Source organism: Solanum stenotomum, chromosome 11, assembly GCF_019186545.1.
Source record: "Solanum stenotomum isolate F172 chromosome 11, ASM1918654v1, whole genome shotgun sequence".
NCBI classification, from domain to species: Eukaryota; Viridiplantae; Streptophyta; class Magnoliopsida; order Solanales; family Solanaceae; genus Solanum; species Solanum stenotomum.
Window position 1 is genome coordinate 3,271,490 of NC_064292.1, and position 20,302 is coordinate 3,291,791.

General features: G+C 34.1%; 4 protein-coding genes across 4 annotated transcripts in view; 2 read left to right on the plus strand and 2 right to left on the minus strand.

Moving 5' to 3' along the window:
• Window positions 1-6,097: 6,097 nt before the first annotated feature.
• On the plus strand, window positions 6,098-10,503 carry LOC125845283 (short-chain dehydrogenase/reductase 2b-like). The gene is made up of 5 exons (XM_049524766.1): window positions 6,098-6,138; window positions 7,286-7,575; window positions 7,651-7,728; window positions 8,635-8,817; window positions 9,839-10,503. Exons 2-5 carry the CDS (start codon window positions 7,315-7,317, stop codon window positions 10,214-10,216), a joined length of 900 nt encoding a protein of 299 aa, XP_049380723.1. The 5' UTR covers window positions 6,098-6,138; window positions 7,286-7,314; the 3' UTR covers window positions 10,217-10,503.
• Window positions 10,504-12,141: 1,638 nt separating this feature from the next.
• LOC125844512 (short-chain dehydrogenase/reductase 2b-like) lies at window positions 12,142-12,603 on the plus strand. The gene is made up of 2 exons (XM_049523828.1): window positions 12,142-12,440; window positions 12,499-12,603. Exons 1-2 carry the CDS (start codon window positions 12,180-12,182, stop codon window positions 12,601-12,603), a joined length of 366 nt encoding a protein of 121 aa, XP_049379785.1. The 5' UTR covers window positions 12,142-12,179.
• A 1,730-nt stretch (window positions 12,604-14,333) lies between these two features.
• On the minus strand, window positions 14,334-18,147 carry LOC125845153 (putative disease resistance RPP13-like protein 1). The gene has a single exon (XM_049524591.1). It carries the CDS (start codon window positions 18,120-18,122, stop codon window positions 14,349-14,351), a length of 3,774 nt encoding a protein of 1,257 aa, XP_049380548.1. The 5' UTR covers window positions 18,123-18,147; the 3' UTR covers window positions 14,334-14,348.
• Window positions 18,148-19,711: 1,564 nt separating this feature from the next.
• LOC125844513 (uncharacterized) overlaps window positions 19,712-20,302 on the minus strand; it is a 6,751-nt gene continuing 6,160 nt past the window's right edge. The window contains exon 3 of the mRNA XM_049523829.1: window positions 19,712-19,726. Within this exon, the coding sequence (XP_049379786.1) occupies window positions 19,712-19,726 (15 nt within the window). The remainder of the gene's footprint in view (window positions 19,727-20,302) is intronic.

Consider the following 20,302-nt stretch of genomic DNA (forward strand, 5'->3'; position numbering starts at 1 on the left):
ACCAAAAAAGTTTTAACAGGATTTGGAAAAGTCATAAAGAACACAATTAATGAAAGTCTTTTCATATTGGAACCTCTAATTGACAAATAAAATTTAAATTTTTTATGTATATCCAGGTCTATATCACGTGTATAATTATTGTAATTCTAATTAATTGTATCAATTGGGATATGCACTAATCACGTGTAATAATAATTAATACAACAATGAGGAGTGTGCACTAATCACGTGTAATAATAATTAATACTCTCTCGGTTCCTACTTATATGTCATTCTTTTAGATTTCACGTACCTAAGAAGCTAAAGCTATGCCAGTGTACTATTGTACTCTTATTTAGTACTTTCTCTATCCCTAATTACTTGTCTACTTTTTCCTTTTTTAGTTGTCCCTAATTACTTGTTCATTTTGACAAATCAAGAAAGGACAAACTTTTTTTACCTATTATACCATCAATTAATTACTTTGAAAAAGGTAGAACTTCTTGATAATCTTAAGTTTTTAATTCATTCACTTCATAATTAATGGGGGTAAAATGATAAACTCATTAGCTCAATAATTACTTTCTTAATAGGTGTGTCAATTTAAAAGTGAACAAGTAATAAGGGACAGAAGAGTATTTTCATGAAATCAAGTTTTCAATAAATGAACATAAATTAATTTATTTTGGTTAATTAATTGACCACTGAACATGGATTGATCATTTAGTTTTTCTATGTTGGTCAAATCCATACTTTCAAGGCTAATAACTCTCAAGGGTAAAATATGAAGAATAATGTCATTTATGCATTGATTTTGTGAAATGACAAATACTCCCTCCGTCCCTATTTAGTTGTCCACTTTAGAAAATGACACACAGATTAAGACAACAATGATTAGCATAGTGAAGTTACTATTTTACCCTTATAGTACAATTTACAATTCCAAAATAAATTCACTCAAGATAACTAATAAATGTTGGGAAGTTCATAAGTTTATTTACTTTATTTATGACAACTTTATTTAAATAAGGGTATAATAAGAAAAAATTTGTTGTCCTTTCTTGATTTGTCAAAATGGACAACTAAATAGGGACAACTAAAAGAGGAAATATGAACAACTAAATAGAGACGGAGGGAGTATTAAAGATCATCTATTTTTATAAGAACGATGTATAAATAGAAATAGAAATGGTATAACTATGAAGAATATGCACTAATCACGTGTAATAATAATTAATACAAAAATGAGGAATGTGCACTAATCACGTGTAATCATAATTAGGCTTAATATATGAGCAACCCTTAAACTTTTCTTTATATTTCATCGAGATATTCAAACTACAATTTGTTTCAATTGAATATTTAAACTTACTGAACATATGATAAAATATTTCTATCAGATACTCTCATTTCATTTTTTTTATGTGAGTCCTTAAGTGTCTATTACACATACTTAGCTTAACCTGATTGAATATGCCATCTTTCTTAATTGTGTGCATAAATCTTAATTGGACAAATTTGAGGGTTTACGACTTATTGAAACTAATGCATATATAATGAAAGAAGATGACATATTTTAAATGAATTAGTTATATCCGTAATAGGCACTTGAGAACATACCCAAGTTTTTTAAAGTCTGAACCAAATATGTTTAACATAAAACACTTTTTATCATTCTTAATCATTATAAGTCATATCACTAGTTAGTAAATGATTGATATTTAATAATAAGAGTAAAATAGTATAAAACGATAAATTATTTCTTGATTTTTAAAATTAACAAATAATATTACAATAAATATTTTATCGATCACCTAAAGTTTGAGCAAACAAACTATTTGAGTGCTACATGTATGCATGCTTCCAATTTAATCATGTTTTTTTAAAAGTTCACTTGCTTATTTTCTTAAAAAATCTACTAGCTACCAATTTTGAGTTTGTAAATTAAACGTGTTTTTTTAAAAATAAATAAACATATTTAAATGTGTGATGACTTTGTCTAAAAATAAACTTACAAATGTTTTCTTGAAAATGAAGGTGGTGTTTAGGTGCAATTTATGAGTACTTCAATTATTCCTCCAAAAAAATGTTGCTTTTCACGAATACATAGATCGGATAATTTTAACTGTTCATCAAGATTTAAACAAATAAGAAATGCTGATATAATATTTTTATTTTTTAAAAATATTTTTTTCAACATTTAGTATTAATATAATTGATATACGACTAAATTTAAATTCATGCTGAAAAAAATACCACATTGATCATTAAATGCTCCCCAATACTTAGATTCCAAACCCAAAACCCTAGTGAAGAAAATCAAGTTAAAACGTTAATCACATGTATTTAAACTTTGTTGTCTTCACCATTAGTAAATAGTGGGAATTAGAACAAAAAGTTGTGTAAATTCTCTTAAAATAATTACAATAAAGTGAAGGCACAATCATTTCCATTTAACCTTTTTTTAGGATTCTTAGATCTATCTTAAAATAATTAAGTGTGATTTTAGCAACGAAAGAATTGTCTCAAAATAAATGTTATTTTAAAAATTAAAAATGAAAAGTAGTACGTAATTATTTTCAGCTATCCCCTTGTACTCTCTCTGATACCCATTTTACTTGTCGTCTTTACTAAACATTAGATAGCCCGTCCGAGAATCTCCATCTACAGACATAGTTAGTCAAACTATGTTTTAGTTAATATTTTTCTTATGAGGTGTGTAAAATAAAATATGACAAGTAAAAATAGTCTGAAAAGAGTATGAAAAGAACAATTACTTCTTTTAATAGTGCTCAATTCTCAAAAATCATCTAATAAATAAGAGTAACTTAGTAAATTACATACCTTATATTTATTATTTTTCTTAATAGACATGAAATAAACTAAAACAATATTATTTTAAGACGAAAGAAATGCTCTTGACATATAAAACAATATTTTTATTTATTTAATTAAATCATTAACACGAATAACATCAACGTGGAGGACATCAAATTAACGTTAATCACATGTATTTGATTAGTGGGAATTGGAACAAAAGGCGTGTACTATAATATTAATAAGATAACATCCTGTGGAATATATAATACTACTATTATTTATCGTTTTGTCCATTATGAAAGTCGATAATATTATTTTTCTTCTATTCCATTTCATAGGACAAACTTTGAAAAATTGAAATATAGTGGTCAAATGACTTATGGTAGGTACAAATAATGTTTATCTTCTAAAAGATATTTACTATTACAAATTTTAAATTTTATAGGTAAAACTCTATGATAACAGTGTGAGATTTCACTGTGATTATTTTTTAGTTATAAGAATAAAAAAAAGGTTATTTGTGAATTTTACCCTTATGAAAGGCGATAATATCACTTCATCTATTTCATTTTATGTGACGAGTTTGCAATTTTGTTTTTAAAAACAAAAGTAAAATTAATATGCATGTGCACCATATAATTTAATAATAATTATTTATATTATTAATGTGTATATTTTGGTATACATATATAAAAGATCAATTGTATAATCTGTTTCGGTATACATATACAAAAGAATCAATTGTATAATTTATGTTTGTATAAAGCGAGAAAGAGAGAAAGACAGAAGAAAATTAGGAAGGGGAAGATCTATATTTATATAATTATAAGTGTATAGGACGAAAATATATGTATTTGTATTTGTGTATACAATTTTCTCTCGCTTTATACAAACACAAACGCAAATTATACATTTGTGTTGTATAAAGTGAGAGAGGCGAGTGAGATCTGGGAGAGTGGCTAGCGAGATTCTTTGAGGAGAGAGGCGAAAGAAAAGATATGTATATATACAGTTTTCTCTCGCTTTATACAAACACAAACGCATTTTATACATTTGTGTTTGTATAAAAGTGAGAGAGGCGAGGGAGAGATGCAGTGAGAAAACGATAGTGGCGAGCGAGAATTTCAGGGAGAGAGGCGAATGACAACAGTTTGCTACGGGTTACAATTAAATCAAACTATAGTTATAACATTTAATTTGAATTAGTAGTTTGCTATTTTTTACAATTTTCCCTTATTATAATGCTTGTATTATTATTCGATGGGCTATTTGTACGTTATAGCTGCTATGTTTGTAATGGGCCAAGTTTTTATATGGGCCCAATCTTATAAAATATGTTGGGCTACCTTCATTCAAGACAAGCCCATTTTCTTAGTTAAGAGACCAATTTGGCTGACTGTTGGGCTGGCTCATGCTGAGTTCCATTGAGGTGCAAGATAAAAGGAAAAAGGGAAAATTGTATGAAATAACAAATTATTAATTCAAATTAAATGCTATAGCTATAGTTTATTTTAATTGTAATTCGTAGCAAAAGTCCCTTTTTTTGTCATCTGATTCGGTATACAATTAGCCATTGTATACATTTCGGTATAAAATGTATTAAATGCGTTTGAGTTTGTATAAAGCGAGAGAAAAATGTATATACAAATATAGATACATATATTTTTGTTCTATACACAATTATATGAATACAGATCTTATTATACAAATTATAATGTACAAATGAATTTATACAAAACTGAACAATTTGTATAAAATTGGATGTTTGTAGCGAATTATACAAATCAAAAGCTTCATAGCAAACATAAAATTTGCTATGGAACGCAATTATGCAAACTATAGCTATAACATACAAATATGATTTTAATGTTTGCTATATGTGAAAGTTGCTCAAGGAAAAATTAGCTAATTAGATATATATTCATACCATGTTTACTAACTTTTCCTATGGTTTGAAATAATTACATATTATCTCATTAATTATTAATTTCATATCAGTTCGAGTCAAATACACCTAGACACATGTGTACAGTAAAATAGTGAGAAAGGTGAGCGAGATCCCCAAATACATGCGAATCACACTACATACATGTATCTAGAATATCAGATACATGGAGAGAAGAGAGTGACGATCGAGATAAGAGAGACGAATGAGAGAGTCAGATACATGCGAATCCACTTAGATAACAATGTATTTAAAACACATTACGCCTAATTTTGGTCTTATGTATCTGAACATATCTGGATGCGCTAGATACATGCATCCGAAGTTCAAAATCCGATAGATTCATTATATTGCAATCTAGAGTGAATTTAAGTAATCAATTCCTAAACTAGTGAAATTTTTATAAGTTACCATAGAGAATATCAGTCCATAAACTTTACTTACCATCTATTTAACTCAAGTTATATAAATTAGGAAAAAAGGCTTTTCGGCCACATTATTTATCAAAAAACTGGCCGACACAACCTTTCTCTCCTCCTTCCTTCTTCTCATTCTTCTTCGTTGCTCCCTCTTTTCTTTAAAATTTGATGTATTACAAACGTAAATTGTTTCGACCAAATTATAAATAAAAAAAGCAAAATATTATTTAAAATTTAAGACTGTTTAGAGGTGATTCTGAATTGGTCAAAATTGAATAGTCAAGTGTATCAGTGTATACTCCATGTTTAGTTAAGCTATATGCTGCCTTTTTGAGTATATCATAATATATAATCAATGAACAACTATGTATAGGTAAGTCATATTCAACTTTTTGAATGTATGTAATATATAGTCAATGAACAACTATGTATAAGTCATATTCACATTTTTGAGAGTATCATAATATAGTCAATTTTACTTTCTATAAATTTTGACTTTTTTTTTTATGTAAATAAAAATATGATTATATTTATTGTAAATTAATTATTTAATATATTTAAAATTATTATAGTTAAATTTTTCTATAATAATATCGTAGGCTCATACATTTTGATTGCTATAATAAAATGTTCTTATCGAGTGATACCATAATTTAGTGGGCTGGCCTCATGTGGACGAGTTCCATTGAGGTGTAAGATACAATCAAATCTTTCTATAACGATATTTTATATGACATTTACGTGATTTCAGAATAAATAAAATATTATTAAATGTGTCTTACTCAACGCAAATGTGCACTCCACATTTGTTTTTCTTGAATGAATAATAAATCATGAAAAAGACAAATGTGAAAGGTCCACTACTTTTTATATTTGTACTTATTTTATTTATTATTTATTAAGTACTTGTATAGCACTATCACTATCACTAGCCCTATACTCCCATTTGCAGAGTTGTTTTGTCTCCATTTGCAGGTAAGTCAAATATTTTTATCTGTCTAGATCTTGAGAAAAATGAACTGATTTTGATTTTTTGGTCTTGACACTTTGATTGTTTAGATTGAGGTGATTCTTTCCGTCTGTTCTAGCCTGGATAGACAGAGTTAGTTGTACCTTTTGTCAGTGGGAGGTAGCACATACCTTTTGGAATTAGTTGAGGTCTCACCTTTGATTATACTAAGATAAGAGTATTGCTCCTGTAGTTTCTTGTCCTTCGATTACTGTTACTATCTGTTGTTTCTTTATATATCTTATTGTTTTGTTGTAGTTTCTATTATGTTACTGTGTGTTGTTTCTTGTACTTTCATTACTTTTTTCTGAAAATTGCTTTGGACTGTTTTTTCTTGAGTCGAGATTTGTTAGAAATAGCCTCTCTATCTATGAGGTCGGGTTAAGGTCTGCGTACACTCTATTTCCCCTATACCGCACTTTGTGGAACTACACTAGGTATGTTGTTGCAAAACTACGAAGAGTAGGGGATTCTATTTACATGAAAACAAAATTAAAAATTTGGCCTTGTATAGTATACACAATGCAATTTTTCAGGGAGGGGGTGGCCTTGTATAGTATACACAATGTTTCTTGTACTTTCATTACTTTTTCCTCGAAATTGCTTTGGACTGTTTTTCTTTAAGTCGAGGATCTGTCAGAAATAGCCTCTCTATCTATGAGGTCGGGTTAAGGTCTACATACATTCTACCTTCCTTATATCTCACACCTTGTGGAGCTACAGTGGCTATGTTGTTTTTAAAACATGAAGAGCAGGGGATTCAACAATACTATGTACTATGTATACATGAAAACAAAATCTAAAATTTGGCCTTGTATAGTATAATACACAATGCAATTTTTCGGGGAGGGGGTGGTTTGGATGAATCCCTTTGCGCCCCTCTAGCTATGCCCCTGACTCGTAGTATGGTGAGAGTTGGGTTTAATAACAGTAGTGTCCAGGTTAGTAGTTGAAGAGACCTCAACTAATCAACTTTATACCCGTAATCCGGTTATTTAAGGCTTAGGTAGATGAAAAGAATTCTTCGTTTTGTCTGTGTTGATTTTTCGATTGATCTTTCTTCCTATCGCGTTAGTTCGTTTGAAATAGTGTTCTTTTTTCTTCTCTCTTCAGGAAAAAGTTAGAAACTTTGGATTTAAGTGATGGGAGATGTTTGTAGGTATGCAGTTGTTACAGGAGCAAACAAGGGAATTGGCTTCGAGACTGTCAAGCAGCTTGCAAAAACAGGTGTAACGGTTGTCTTAACAGCCAGAAATGAAAAGAGGGGAATGGAAGCAACATCCTTGCTGAATGAACAAGGACTTTCAAATGTTGTGTTTCATCAGCTTGATGTTCAAGATGCTCGGAGCATTGAGTCCTTAGCGAAGTTCATACAAACACAATATGGGAGGCTTGATATTCTGGTAAGAGCATGAACGGATCAATTTCTCGTGTGATCTTGAAGAAAATATAGGGAAGTTGCTGATAAGTTTATGCAGGTAAATAATGCTGGAGTTTCTGGAGTTGTAGTTGATGAAGATGTCCTAAGGGCCTTGAATGTAGATCCTGAAGACTGGGTAAGATAATTTGCTGAATGCTTTGTTACATCTTGTTTTATTATCGATTTCACATGGTAATTCTATACAATAACAACAACATACGCACTGTAATTCTGTAAATGAGGTCTGGAGAGGGTAAGATGTATGCAGACTTTTTTCCTACCATTGTGGGCGTAGAAAAGTTGTTTTCGATATACCCTTGGCTAGCTATTGAAAATTTTGGTCCACAATCTTTGAGGGAAGCGATAATCGCCTCGTGTGGTCTCTGGTCTTGCTCTGAACTAGTCTTAGAGCGAGGGACTGTTTTATGTCGTAACTCTTAAGGATGAGATACAACAAACCTACCTGAGGGCAGTGACAAGAGCTATGATTTTCACTAAGGGGAGTCAAAGTATAAAGAAATGAATATATGGAAAACTCAAGGGATTCAACATATAGTATATATGCATAATTTTTTTTATCTATCTATCTATACAGTGTAATTTTCGAGCAGAGGTGACACCCCTCAGACAAGAGTACTGGATCCGTCATTGCATGAGGGTAATTCCATCCCTAGTCGCTACACCACCCCTGCCTCTCTTTTTGATACCTAGGAAGATACAATTATTTATTTCGCAGTGATTTCCTTAAAGAGAGAAAAAGAAAAGATTCGTGATCGGGAAGGTTAGAGTAGCCAAAGCCATTGGAATTTTTTATTTAATACATTGAAGATATCTGTACTGGTGCCAAAAGTTCATCACGGATGAAAGGACCACTAAGTCGGGATCACCAACTGATATAGTAATATGTACTACTATAATAGAAAAAGAACTGTCTTTTTTTGTATAGTTTCTCTGGTTACGTTGCTACTGCAGGCTTTATGCTAATCAGAATTATTATATTGATGTAAATGGGATTTACCTATATGCTTATTGTTGCAAACAGTTAGCAGGGAAAGCTGTCAACGTCATTCAAGTTGCGATGAAAACAACTTATGAGAGTGCCAAATTATGCTTGGACACTAATTACTATGGTGTTAAGAATGTTACTGAAGCTCTTCTTCCATTGCTGCAAAATTCTCCTTCAGCAAGAATTGTTAATGTCTCCTCCCTTAGAAGTGAATTAAAGGTAAGACCATCTTTCTTGTCGTTTCCTTATATAGAATTGCCAGAGCATAGTTAGTAGACGTTTTTGCACGGATTGCCCCTATTTCGGGGTGGTTTCTACTTTTTGTCCATGGTCTTTAATTTTTGCCCTTGCTGCTCATTTAGTGATAATATGTTGAACAAAGTACCCTAGTATCCAGACTGAATTCGCTCAGTATAAGTTTAGAGAGCTTTTGCCTATCATTTTCCATACATATTCTTGTTCTTTTGTGCTTTAAGTCTTAGCTTTCGGGCTAGTTGTAATTTTGGTTGATAGATTATTAGAGAATCAAACCTTCATTTTGTTTGATGTGTCGAGTTTATCCTTGTTGACTAGTGGTGAAGTCGAGAATTTCATTAAGAGTGGTCAAGATTTAATATACATGTATAAAAAGTAATTTTTACCATATATTTGGTATTAATTTTCCATGAAAGACGTTCAACTGAACACCTTTCATTGTATGTGGCTACACCACTTCTTGTTGTAATAGCTTAAACTAAATTAAACAAATCTCCATTTCCTCTATACTGATCTTTGCTAACAACTCTCTTAAGGACCTTCTATCTTCCGTTAGACGATATAGTCAGGCTAGTTTTTTCAAAATATAGGGATTACAGGTGAAGTCTTTCCATTTGCTTAAGTATTGGGGAGCAGAGTTACCTAGTAAATGTGATGATTTAAGGTAGAAGGTTGTTTGGACACCGTCGTTATATGAAAAAGAAGAAAGAAAATAAGCTAGAGTTTCTCTTAATGGTAGCTTGTTATATTTCAAGGGATTGTATTGTAACTTCCTAAGGACAAGAACTTTATAATTCTCGAGTCATTTTCAGTCCGAAAATTAAATCCTACAAATACTTTATTGATAACCATGATGTCCGGACCAACTTGTTTGCACCTGGACTAATTCCACGAGATACTTGCTATCTCCTACTAATGTACAAGTACTGGGTAACTCTGACATATTAGAAGGATTTCTTATTGATTTTGTATCGTTCTAATGCAGCGAGTACCAAACGAGGAGAGGAGAAAGGAGCTAGGAGATGTTGAAAACCTGACAGAAGATAAAATCGACAAGATTCTGCAGAATTTTTTGCATGATCTGAAACAAGATGCTCTCGAGGTGAACGGTTGGCAGATGATGCTACCAGCATATAGCATATCGAAAGTCTCACTCAATGCTTACACTCGAATTCTTGCCAGAAAGTACCCGAAAATGTGTATCAATTGTGTCCATCCTGGATACGTCAACACAGATATAAACTGGCATACAGGAACAATGCCTGTCGAAGAAGGAGCTGAAGGATCTGTCATGCTAGCTCTTTTGCCTGATGAAGGACCTACTGGTTGCTACTTTGATCGTACAGTAGTTGACGAGTTTTAGATATAACAATAACTATGCCTCAGTCCCAAACAAGTTGGGGTCAGTCACGATGTTTTAGATATAACAATAACTACGCCTCAGTCCCAAACAAGTTGGGGTCAGTTGCGATGTTTTAGATCAAGTAGTGAAATAAGACTATTTCTTTCAGTGTCTCTTGGCATTAGGTTGAATTTCTGAGCTTGGTTGGTGTTCTACTGGTTGATTTAGTAATTGAAACAATGAGGGAAGCAAAGGATAATATAATCAAGTAATGTGTTGTATTGTATCATACTGTAATGTTTTAATGAGTATAACGTTTGGATAGATTGTATTGTTCTCCATCATCACACACCGACACATATCAACAATTTGAATGATAAATCTACGTAAGATATTAGATAAAACTACTATTAAAAGAGTAATAAGAAGAAAATATTAGGATAACGATGCTATTACACCATATCGTTCATTAGTCATTACACAAATGAGATTTTTCGTCATTACATAATGATGGATTTAAACGATATGATACAATGAAATTTAAGTAATAATCAAAACAAACATTGTATCTAAACTACCGGCCAATACAATACAAAAAGTACCAACCATTCAAACAAGGTGTTAATGGGCGTATCAAATTCAAATGTGATAAGTAAAAGTGAATGGAAGGAGAAATTACCATCATTAATAGCAAATGCCAGTAATTCATAACATTTAATAAGTGAAAAATGACAACATAGCCAAGAAATGCATTCAAACATCACATTGAGTGTAAATGTTACTCTTATGGCAAACTGAAATGAATAATGATACTATATAAAGGAGTTACCAGTTAGAGGATAACATGGGTTTGCCTACCATAAAAAAAGGTAGTTTAAAGTGTTAGACAATATTACCCATGAAAACATATTTTTTTTACCAAAGTTTTTCTTATTAAATAGTAAGATTGTAGAAAATAAATTACTTGTAGCACTAGTATTAGCCCTATACTCTCCATTTACAGGTAAGTCAATTTATTTTATCTTTGAAATGGGGTTTTGATTTTTGGTCTTGATTGTTTACTTTAATGTTGTTGCTTAACAATGTTTAGATTCAAGTGAATATTCTTTCCATCTGTTCAAGCCTCGGTAGACAGAGTTAGTTGATATCTATGTTAGTGGGGGGTTGCATATATCTGTTGGAATTAGTTGAGGCCTCACCTTTTGACCCAAATATGAAAGCATGCTTTATTTGATTGATGTTACTGTCTATTGTTTCTTGTACCTAGCTCGAATATTATATTATTTTGTTATAGTTTATGTTTTGTTACTATATGTTGTTTTTGTTATTATCTGTCGTTTCTTGTACTTTTGTTACTTCTCTTTTTTCGGAACTACTTTGGATTGTTATCCTTTGAGCTAAGTGTCTATCAAAAATAACCTTTCTACCTACGAGGTAGGGGAAGGTATGCAGACACTCTACCCTTCCCAGTACTTTTGTTACTTCTCTTTTTTCGGAACTACTTTGGATTGTTTTCCTTTGAGCTAAGTGTCTTATCAAAAATAACCTTTCTACTTGTGAGGTAGGGGAAGGTATGCATATACTCTACCCTTCCTAGCCTACACTGCATATGTTGTTATTATTGTAAAAACACGAAGAGCTTTAGATTGTGTCAAGGGGATTCAAAATTACTATGCACACATAAAAGTAGTAATTATGGTTATGTATACATGGTGCAATTTTTCGGGGAGGGGGTGGTTTGGATGAACCCCTTTATGTCCCACTAGCTCTGCCCCTGAGCCGTAGTATGGTGAGAAAGAGGTTGTTTGGGTTTAATAACAGTAGTGTCCAGGTTAGCAGTAGCGAACACCTCAATTAAGGCTTAGGTAGATGAAAAGAATTCATCATTTCATTCCTATCGCGTTAGTTCGTTTGAAATAGTGTTTTTTTTCTTCTCCGAACAGGATTCTAAAGGAGAAAAGGTTAGAAACATTGCACTTAAGTGATGGGAGATGCTTGTAAGTATGCAGTGGTTACAGGAGCAAACAAGGGAATTGGCTTCGAGACTGTTAAGCAGCTCGCCAATTCAGGTGTAACGGTTTTCTTAACAGCCAGAGACGAAAAGAGAGGAACTGAAGCAATGGACTTGCTGAATGAACAAGGATTTTCAAATGTTGTGTTTCATCAGCTTGATGTTCAAGATGCTCAGAGCATTGAGTCCTTAACAAAGTTCATACAAACACAATATGGGAGGCTTGATATTCTGGTAAGAGCATGAATCTATGTATTGCTCCTTATTCGATGTCGAGGCAAATATTGGACAGTTGCTGAATAAATTTCTGAAGGTAAATGCTGGAGCTTCTGGAGTTGTACCTGATGAAGATGTCCTAAGGGCCATGAACATGGATCTTGTAGACTGGGTAAGATAATTTGATCAATGCTTAGGTCTTGTTTTGTTATGCAATTCGATCTCATATCTAAGCTTTGAGGTAGGCGATAGTCCCTGTGTGTGGTCTGATCTTGCTCTGACAGACAACTCAAACTTGGCCTCAACCGGCAAGTAAACACTCCAATTTTGAGTATGCACATCTAGACACCTCCAAAATTTATGTGACACGTCAGTGCTTGCTTATCAATTGATGCCAAGTTTTTTAGTGTTTGTTTATATGATCTGAAACAAGACTCTCTTGAGGTGAACGGTTGGCAGATGATGCTACCAGCATATAGCGTATCAAAAGTATGACTCAATGCTTACACTCAAATTCTTGCAAGAAAGTATCTGAAAATATGCATCAATTGTGTCCATCCTGGATTCCTCAACAACGGATATAACCTGGCATAGAGGAACAATGCCTGTTGAGGAAGGAGCTGAAGGACCTGTCATGCTAGCTCTTTTGCCTGATGGAGGACCTACTGGTTGCTACTTTGATCATACAGTACTCGCCGAGTTTTAGATATAACATCAACTACACCTCAGTCACAAACAAGTTGGGGTCATGAAATAAGATTTAGTGAAAGAAGACTATTTCTTTTAGATATATTGTTCTTTTTCCTGCTTGATATCTTTATTCTAATTTAGGACATCATTTCATACATTGAAAAGCATGATAACTAAGAGACAAGTCTCTAAAATTGTGATAACATAAAAAGTTTAGGTACCAAAATGATCATTACAACATAAACCGATTATAAGCTGAAGTGAAATCCTAAAACTAGTCAAGAAATGAGGCAAATATATGACTCAATTTCACTGGTGACGCGTAATAATTTACCATAAACTGACAAGGCACTCTCGTGTGTATCGAGAAAATTCTCAAAAAATGAATGTGCTAGCTGAGCCTGATTTTAATCTCAATCTGGAAGCAGATGGACAAGAAGAACCGATCTTTCGTCCTTTGAGGATCGGATGTTTGTATCTCAGTGTATAATATTATGTCAAGGGAATACATCTTGAATGTCAAGGATGTCAACACCAGCTGCTGTGATATCATTTCCTGCTCCAGCGCCTTGGATAACCAAAGGTTGTTTCTCATAACAACAGCTGTATATCTCCACCTGTAGACAAACAAACAAATTACAGACGTTCAATCATCATAGTCATTCTTCGACAAAACCAAGTCATTAATCTTACTCTTTGTATAACCTCCTAATTAGTGCAAGGGATACATTCTATGATAAGGTAGAATAGAATCGAAGAACTTAAGTGCACAAAGTTTTGCAGGGCGACACCAGACGATGCGGAAAGAGTAAAGACAATGTAAGGCGTTCGCCCTAGGCATGGGTAAAACCTGAAAGAAGGCATGGGTAACCACTAGTTGAGTCCCAAACATATTTACAAATCGAGTTTGTCAACTTACAAAAGAGGCTTGCACTGGAAACATGAAATAGTATCAGCGGTACAATGATTTTAATTGCCCTTCTTTGATAGACCCATCTCAAAGACTTGCCTATAACAGCAGATTTCCTAAAACTTGTTATCGTTATCCCTGATTATCTTTTCAAAAATTTAGATTCTCTATGGAGCTGAAATATAAAGCTATGTGTTTGACAATGAGCACAACATAATTAAAAAGGAAAAGAATAAACAAAAAAGCTAAGTGAAGAAAACAGAAACAAAAAGCTTCTGAGGGAAAACAATAGCTTACATCAGTTGGAGAGCCATTTGTTTTAATCATCACATGCATTCCCGGTCGATCTCTATGGTGGAGATATGAGCAATTTTTGGCCAGTATTCTAGTAGTGGTGTGAGCAATGGACATTCTAAAATAGAAAGTTTAGAGAGGGAAGATGGTATCCCTTTTACTGGAAGAGATTGGAGATTAGGGCAATAGGAGATCTCCAGCTGAGAGAGGGAGGAGGGAAGTGCTGATTCGGAAAGTGATTGGAGATTAGGGAACTTGCCGATTAGTAGCGAAGTGAGGTGCGAAAAGGAGGAAAACTGGCCTTGTTCCAGCATTGACTCAATTTGAGGTAAATTACCCTGAATACGTAGATATTGAAGAGAGGTGAGGCTTTTGAGATGTTGGCTGCTTAATGTTTTCAGATTGGATATAGTAAGTGTTTGAATAGAGGAAGGCAACTCCCAATTCTCACCACCAACAATCTCTTCGTCACTGCCATCATGATAGATCGTTAACGATTTGAGACAGGGGAGTCTCTGTAAACACCACGCCTTTCGTCCATTCACCAGTTTCTTGCAACCGTAGATCCCAAGGGCTTGTAAATTGAAGGGCAATCCTCCTTCAGGAAAAGACTCTATTTCTGGACAACTTAGCAGAACCAATTTCTTAAGAGATGGAAGGAGTTCCTGCATACGTTCTGGCAGCCACTTCAGCTTCTTGCAGTCCCAAATCGTCAGTGACCTCATCTGGGTACCCCCACATGCCAACGATAGTTTTTCAACATTCTCACAATTCCGAATACGGAGAGTTTCAGTGGCAGTAGGAATCAAAACCCTAGTAAGGTTGTGGCAATTAGATACATTCAATCTGCGTGCTCTTGGGAGTAACTCAGGTGATATATCATCTATACAATCACTTCCTTCCACTCTCAATTCCTCTAGAAACATACTCATCTCACCAACTGGCACCTCTAATTTCAATTTCTTGCAACCAGATATCTCTATTCTCTTCAAGGTAGTGGGCAGTATGCTAAAAGGTAAGGAGGTAACAGAGTTACAATCACTAATATATAATTCTTCAATCTGCTTCATTCCCTCAAGTTGGGATCTAAACAGTTGAGCATCATCAAAAACCTTTGGACAACCAATACCTTCAAACCTTTTTAAACTTGAAAGTTGGATGGGTGTCTCCAAACTGACTTCAGGGCACCTTTTAATTGAAAGGTTCTCAAGTATCGGGAACTCTCCAACTCCCAGTACGTGCCATTGCTTCCACTCCGTCATATCTTCAAATTCAAGCTTCTCAAGACAGTTAAAAGGCTTTTTGGAGGACCAACTGCCATAGAATTCTTCCGTCACCTTTGTTAATCCAGGCATCCCTCTAATCGAAAGGAATTTCAAACAAGGGAGTTGTCCTAGTGCTGGCAAGGAATAACAGTTCTTGCAGTTATCAATAGATAACTGTACTAGCTTAAGAAACAAAGGATCAGCTAGCCAATTGGGAAATTTTGTCCCTCTATATCCAGTGATTTCGACTCCTTTTATGTTTTTATGCGGGCGTAGCTCATCAAGTATGTCTCTTTCTGTTTGTGAATTGTCGGCACTACTACTTTCACTCCACTCCAAAGATAACTTGTCAACATGATTCTTCTCCCTCATCTTTGCCTTCACAGCTTCCCTACTATCAACCACATTTTGCAACTCTACAACTGATACAGATCCATACAAATTCTGTGCTTCACCCAAATCTTCCATTCTCCAACCACCTAGAAGAAACTTGGCTCCCATTAGCACTTGTAGGCTTTTCAACTTGCTCAGATGTAGCGGCATCTTCAAGAGAGAAGTGTTGCTTATGTCAAGATGACGCAAGTTAATCAACTTCTCCATCTGCAGCGGTAGCTCCTCAAGATCAGCACAAGATGACAGGAGAAGTGTCTTTAAGTTATACAATCCACAAATGGAATCTGGCAACTTATTAATCTTTGTCTCAGAAATATCCAAAAATCGCAGTAGCTTTAATTTGATAAACAAGTCATTTGGCAACTCAACAATATCGTAATGAGACAACGATAATGCCCTTAAGGATGTTAGTCTTGGCAATATGTTATGCTGCACCCTCTTGCTTAGATTTTTTTTGTAATGGAACTGGATATTGATTGAAAGCAATGTCCTCAGCTGCTCTGATTTAAAGAGTGATTTCAATTTCTCAAACTCACCATCTTTTCCTATTGAATAGGACATGTGCCGACATTGTTCCAACATATGCGATCCTTTGTTCTCTTCCAACCTTATACAAAGATTTGAAGATGCAATTTGGGCCAAATCATTGACAAGGTCATGCATTAAGAATTTCTCTGAGTTCCATTCAGAAGACTCTGAGACCATTTCGAACAGTGATCTTGATCTCAACTCGAGAAAGTATTGGTTACCTGAATGAAACTGCTGTACAAGACCATTAGCAATCCACAGGTGAATAACTTGGTCTTTGCAAAATTGATAATCTTTGGGATATATTGCACAATAAGCAAAACATTGCTTCAAATGTGCAGGAAGATCATTGTAGCTCAACATCAGTGCTGGTAATATACCATTCAAACAACTTGGCAGCTCCCATATTTCACTCCTTAAAATGTCTCTCCACTCATCCACCTCTGATTTGCAGCGTAAAACACCAGCAAGTGCCTTTAGAGCTAAAGGCAACCCTTTGCACTTGTCTGCAATTTGTTTTCCAACCTCTTCAAATTCTGGATGTTCCTCAGGATCCCTATTTTCTAGTGAATGTCGTTTGAATAAAGCCCAAGAGGCTTCACTAGACAGAATTCCCACGTAGATTGCCCCACAACCCATCATCAAGGCAACACTATCTTTACGTGTCGTCATAATGATCTTACTTCCTATATCTCCTTGTACAAAAGCATTTCTCAAGTCATCCCACTCATTGTAGTTGTCATTCCACACATCATCCAAAACAATAAGGAACTTCTTTCCCTTCAAGCTTTCCTTCAATTTGACTTGAAGCTGATTAAGATTGTTGTGGACATCCTTTGAGTCAAATTTTCCAATTTCTTGAAGTATCCCTTTTGTTATTCTGAAAGCATCATATGCCTCAGAAACACAAAACCAAGCTTTCAAACCAAAATGTTTCTTCACCCTCTCATCATTGTAAACGGCTTTAGCAAGTGTTGTCTTACCCACTCCGCCCATTCCAACAATAGGAACTACAGTCAGATTTTTTCCACTTGCATCTTCAGACAATAAACGGTCAATCAAATCCTCTGTTTCGCTCTGCCTACCAAAGATATCAGAATCATCAACCAAAGAAGTTGAAGTTGTTCTAGTGTCTTGTTTAGTCGAACCAAAATGCTCCTTTAAGCCAAGGCGGCCAATTTGCTTTTCCAAATCCTCCAATGTTTCCATGGTGTCTTCCAACTTCTCCTTTATGTTAAGAAAAAAATTATCACTCAAGCACAGGTTAAGGTTACTTACTTGCTGGTTGCTTGTTTCTGCAAGATTCTGATGCTGACCTTCCACCTTAAGCCTCAAAGCTTCATAATTGACTTGTTCAATTAAGTTTTCAGCAGAGTTCACAGCATCTCGAAGCTCATCAAGCCACTGGCTCACAAATTGATTTGATGCCTGCTTATTCTCTGCATCACTTAGAACAGCTTGAAGACCAAGTAAAGTCATTTTCAGCTTCTTTAAGAGCTGAACATGATGCTTATGCTTCTGAAACATGTTGAGAAGATCACCGTGAGGAGCAAGCCTATCAAAGAGAACATTCAAAGCTGAAGAGAGAAATGCACCACCAACTGCTAAGCCAACCTCCATTTCTGAAATCTGCAGGGAAACACAAAATGATTTAGAGAAGATAAATGTTTGTATGTTCAATTACTAACAACTTTACTTTACCTGTTGAATAATGCTATGAGTAATTTGCAAACAAGAATATTGGTACAATAATAGTTTTCTACAGTGACAACTATAGGAAAAAAAAAAGAATTTAAGCTGTCTTTTCCACGAGTACGACTTTTTCCCCCAACAACCAGACTTTGTCTTCATAATATTTTTTTATACTTTAAAATATGTTAAGTTGGGAATTTGATAACATCAAGAGGATCTTTCCTTTATAAAAAAAAAAGATATATAATTTTTTCGTGTTTAATTAGAGGTTTTGAGCTTGAATCGTTGTGATAAAGTTCCTCTTGATAGTGGGAGCTAAAACATCCCAAGCAAACTCATATTAGGTGAAAATTTATTTATATCTGTTATTAATAATAAACCAATAAATACATGTCATATGTTCAGAAAAAGAGTTTTCAAATTGGGAGGATTGCCTCAAGCTTTAATTTATTGGGTAGGTTGGAATAAATGGATGGTTTCAAATTGGGAGGATTGACTTTTTGGTATAGTGGCAATAAGGTGGAGTTATGGTGTAGAATTAAATAATTACTCTAAGCATATATAGTAAGTTCAAACGTGTACTAAGAAGGAAAAATTACATAAGTGAAGGCCTTTTATTTAATAATTACCATTTTTAAGTATACTTTTAATTTATTACCATTTTTGTCAACTTTTAGCAATAGTTACTTAAAACAATTTTAAAACAAAATTTTAAACTAAAGCAAGAAAAGTGTTGCCCATTCGCTCATATCCTCTCTCTCTTTTCTTTCTACTCTTCTGTCCGAAAATTTTAGGGTTTTGTTGTTCTTTCTTCCCCATCTTTCAGCACAGAATTCTAATGGAAGAAGAAGGAGGAGCACGAAAATCACCTAGAAGAAGTCCGCGGATACTTAGTGATGTTGGTACTTCGAATCAGAAAGTTTATAGAAGGAGTCGAATGAGGAGTCAAGTTTCATCTCCTACTGATGAAGTTAATGACTGTCCCAATTTTAATTTGGGAATCTCACAAGAATCGGTGAGCAAAACAAGGGTGAGCAGAACAAGGAGGAGCAGAACAAAGGTAAAAAACGAGTTAAAGAGGTGAACAATGTGAAGAAATCGAAAAAAAGATGCGTTGATTTAGCATCTACGTCGAAGAAAATCGTGGACTGTGATGACGATTTTGATGATTTACCTCCTCAAGTTTAGTCAAAAAAATTGAAAAATAAAGATGGGTCGGAGAAGAAGAAGCCAGTGAAGGATGCAAAAACTCGAAATTGATTGCCTCAAAATGTCATTCTACCAGAGAGTAGATATCCGGTATGTGATAGTATTTTTCCTAGTTAGTTGTTGTTTTAGGAATGATTGTATACTGATTACTGCCTTGATTTTGAGATCTAGTATGTGGAATTCACCTTTAATTCAACTTTAGTATGTAGTAATACAATTTGTTTTAAACACTCAAATATGAATGTGAGATATCAAGTTAGGATGCATAGTGTTGCAGTGCTAGCTATTAGTAGCTTTATATCTCAGGTTTAAGGGATTGTCATCTGAAGAAATGGCAGGAAGTGAATAGAGCAGGTTTTACATTTGTTTGATTAAAAGGGTCACCTAAATAAAGGGGAGGGATAAATAGGATTCTCAGTGCTGACCCTAACTAGTTTGGGATTTAGTGTCCTAGTGTCTTGAATACTCTTCCAATGAAGAGCAGTGCTATAGCAGGAAGCTAGCAGTCACTTTGAATTTGACATTTATGTTTTACTTAATTGAAAAATATCTCCTCTTTGTCCATTGTTTTGTCTAGAATTAGTGGGAGTTTGTCAAATAGCTGGTAACACTTGTTCGTGTGAAAAGATGTGTAAATGAGAGGACACATCATATATTTTGGAGTAACATTGTTTCATGTTCTATCTGATCTTTTCTCCCGCACTCGAATGTTTTGTTCCAATGGATAAAGTGGAAATGTAGGTTTAAATTGCTTTGGAAGTTGGTTTTTCGATATAAAATAGAGCTTTAAGTGTATGACAACTAGATCATTGTTTAGGCTGCTTGTGTTGAAGTTGATAAGTTCTGGGTTTGGATTTTGGAACCAGAAGTGGTCATCGGTGTAATTCATCTTTAATTCA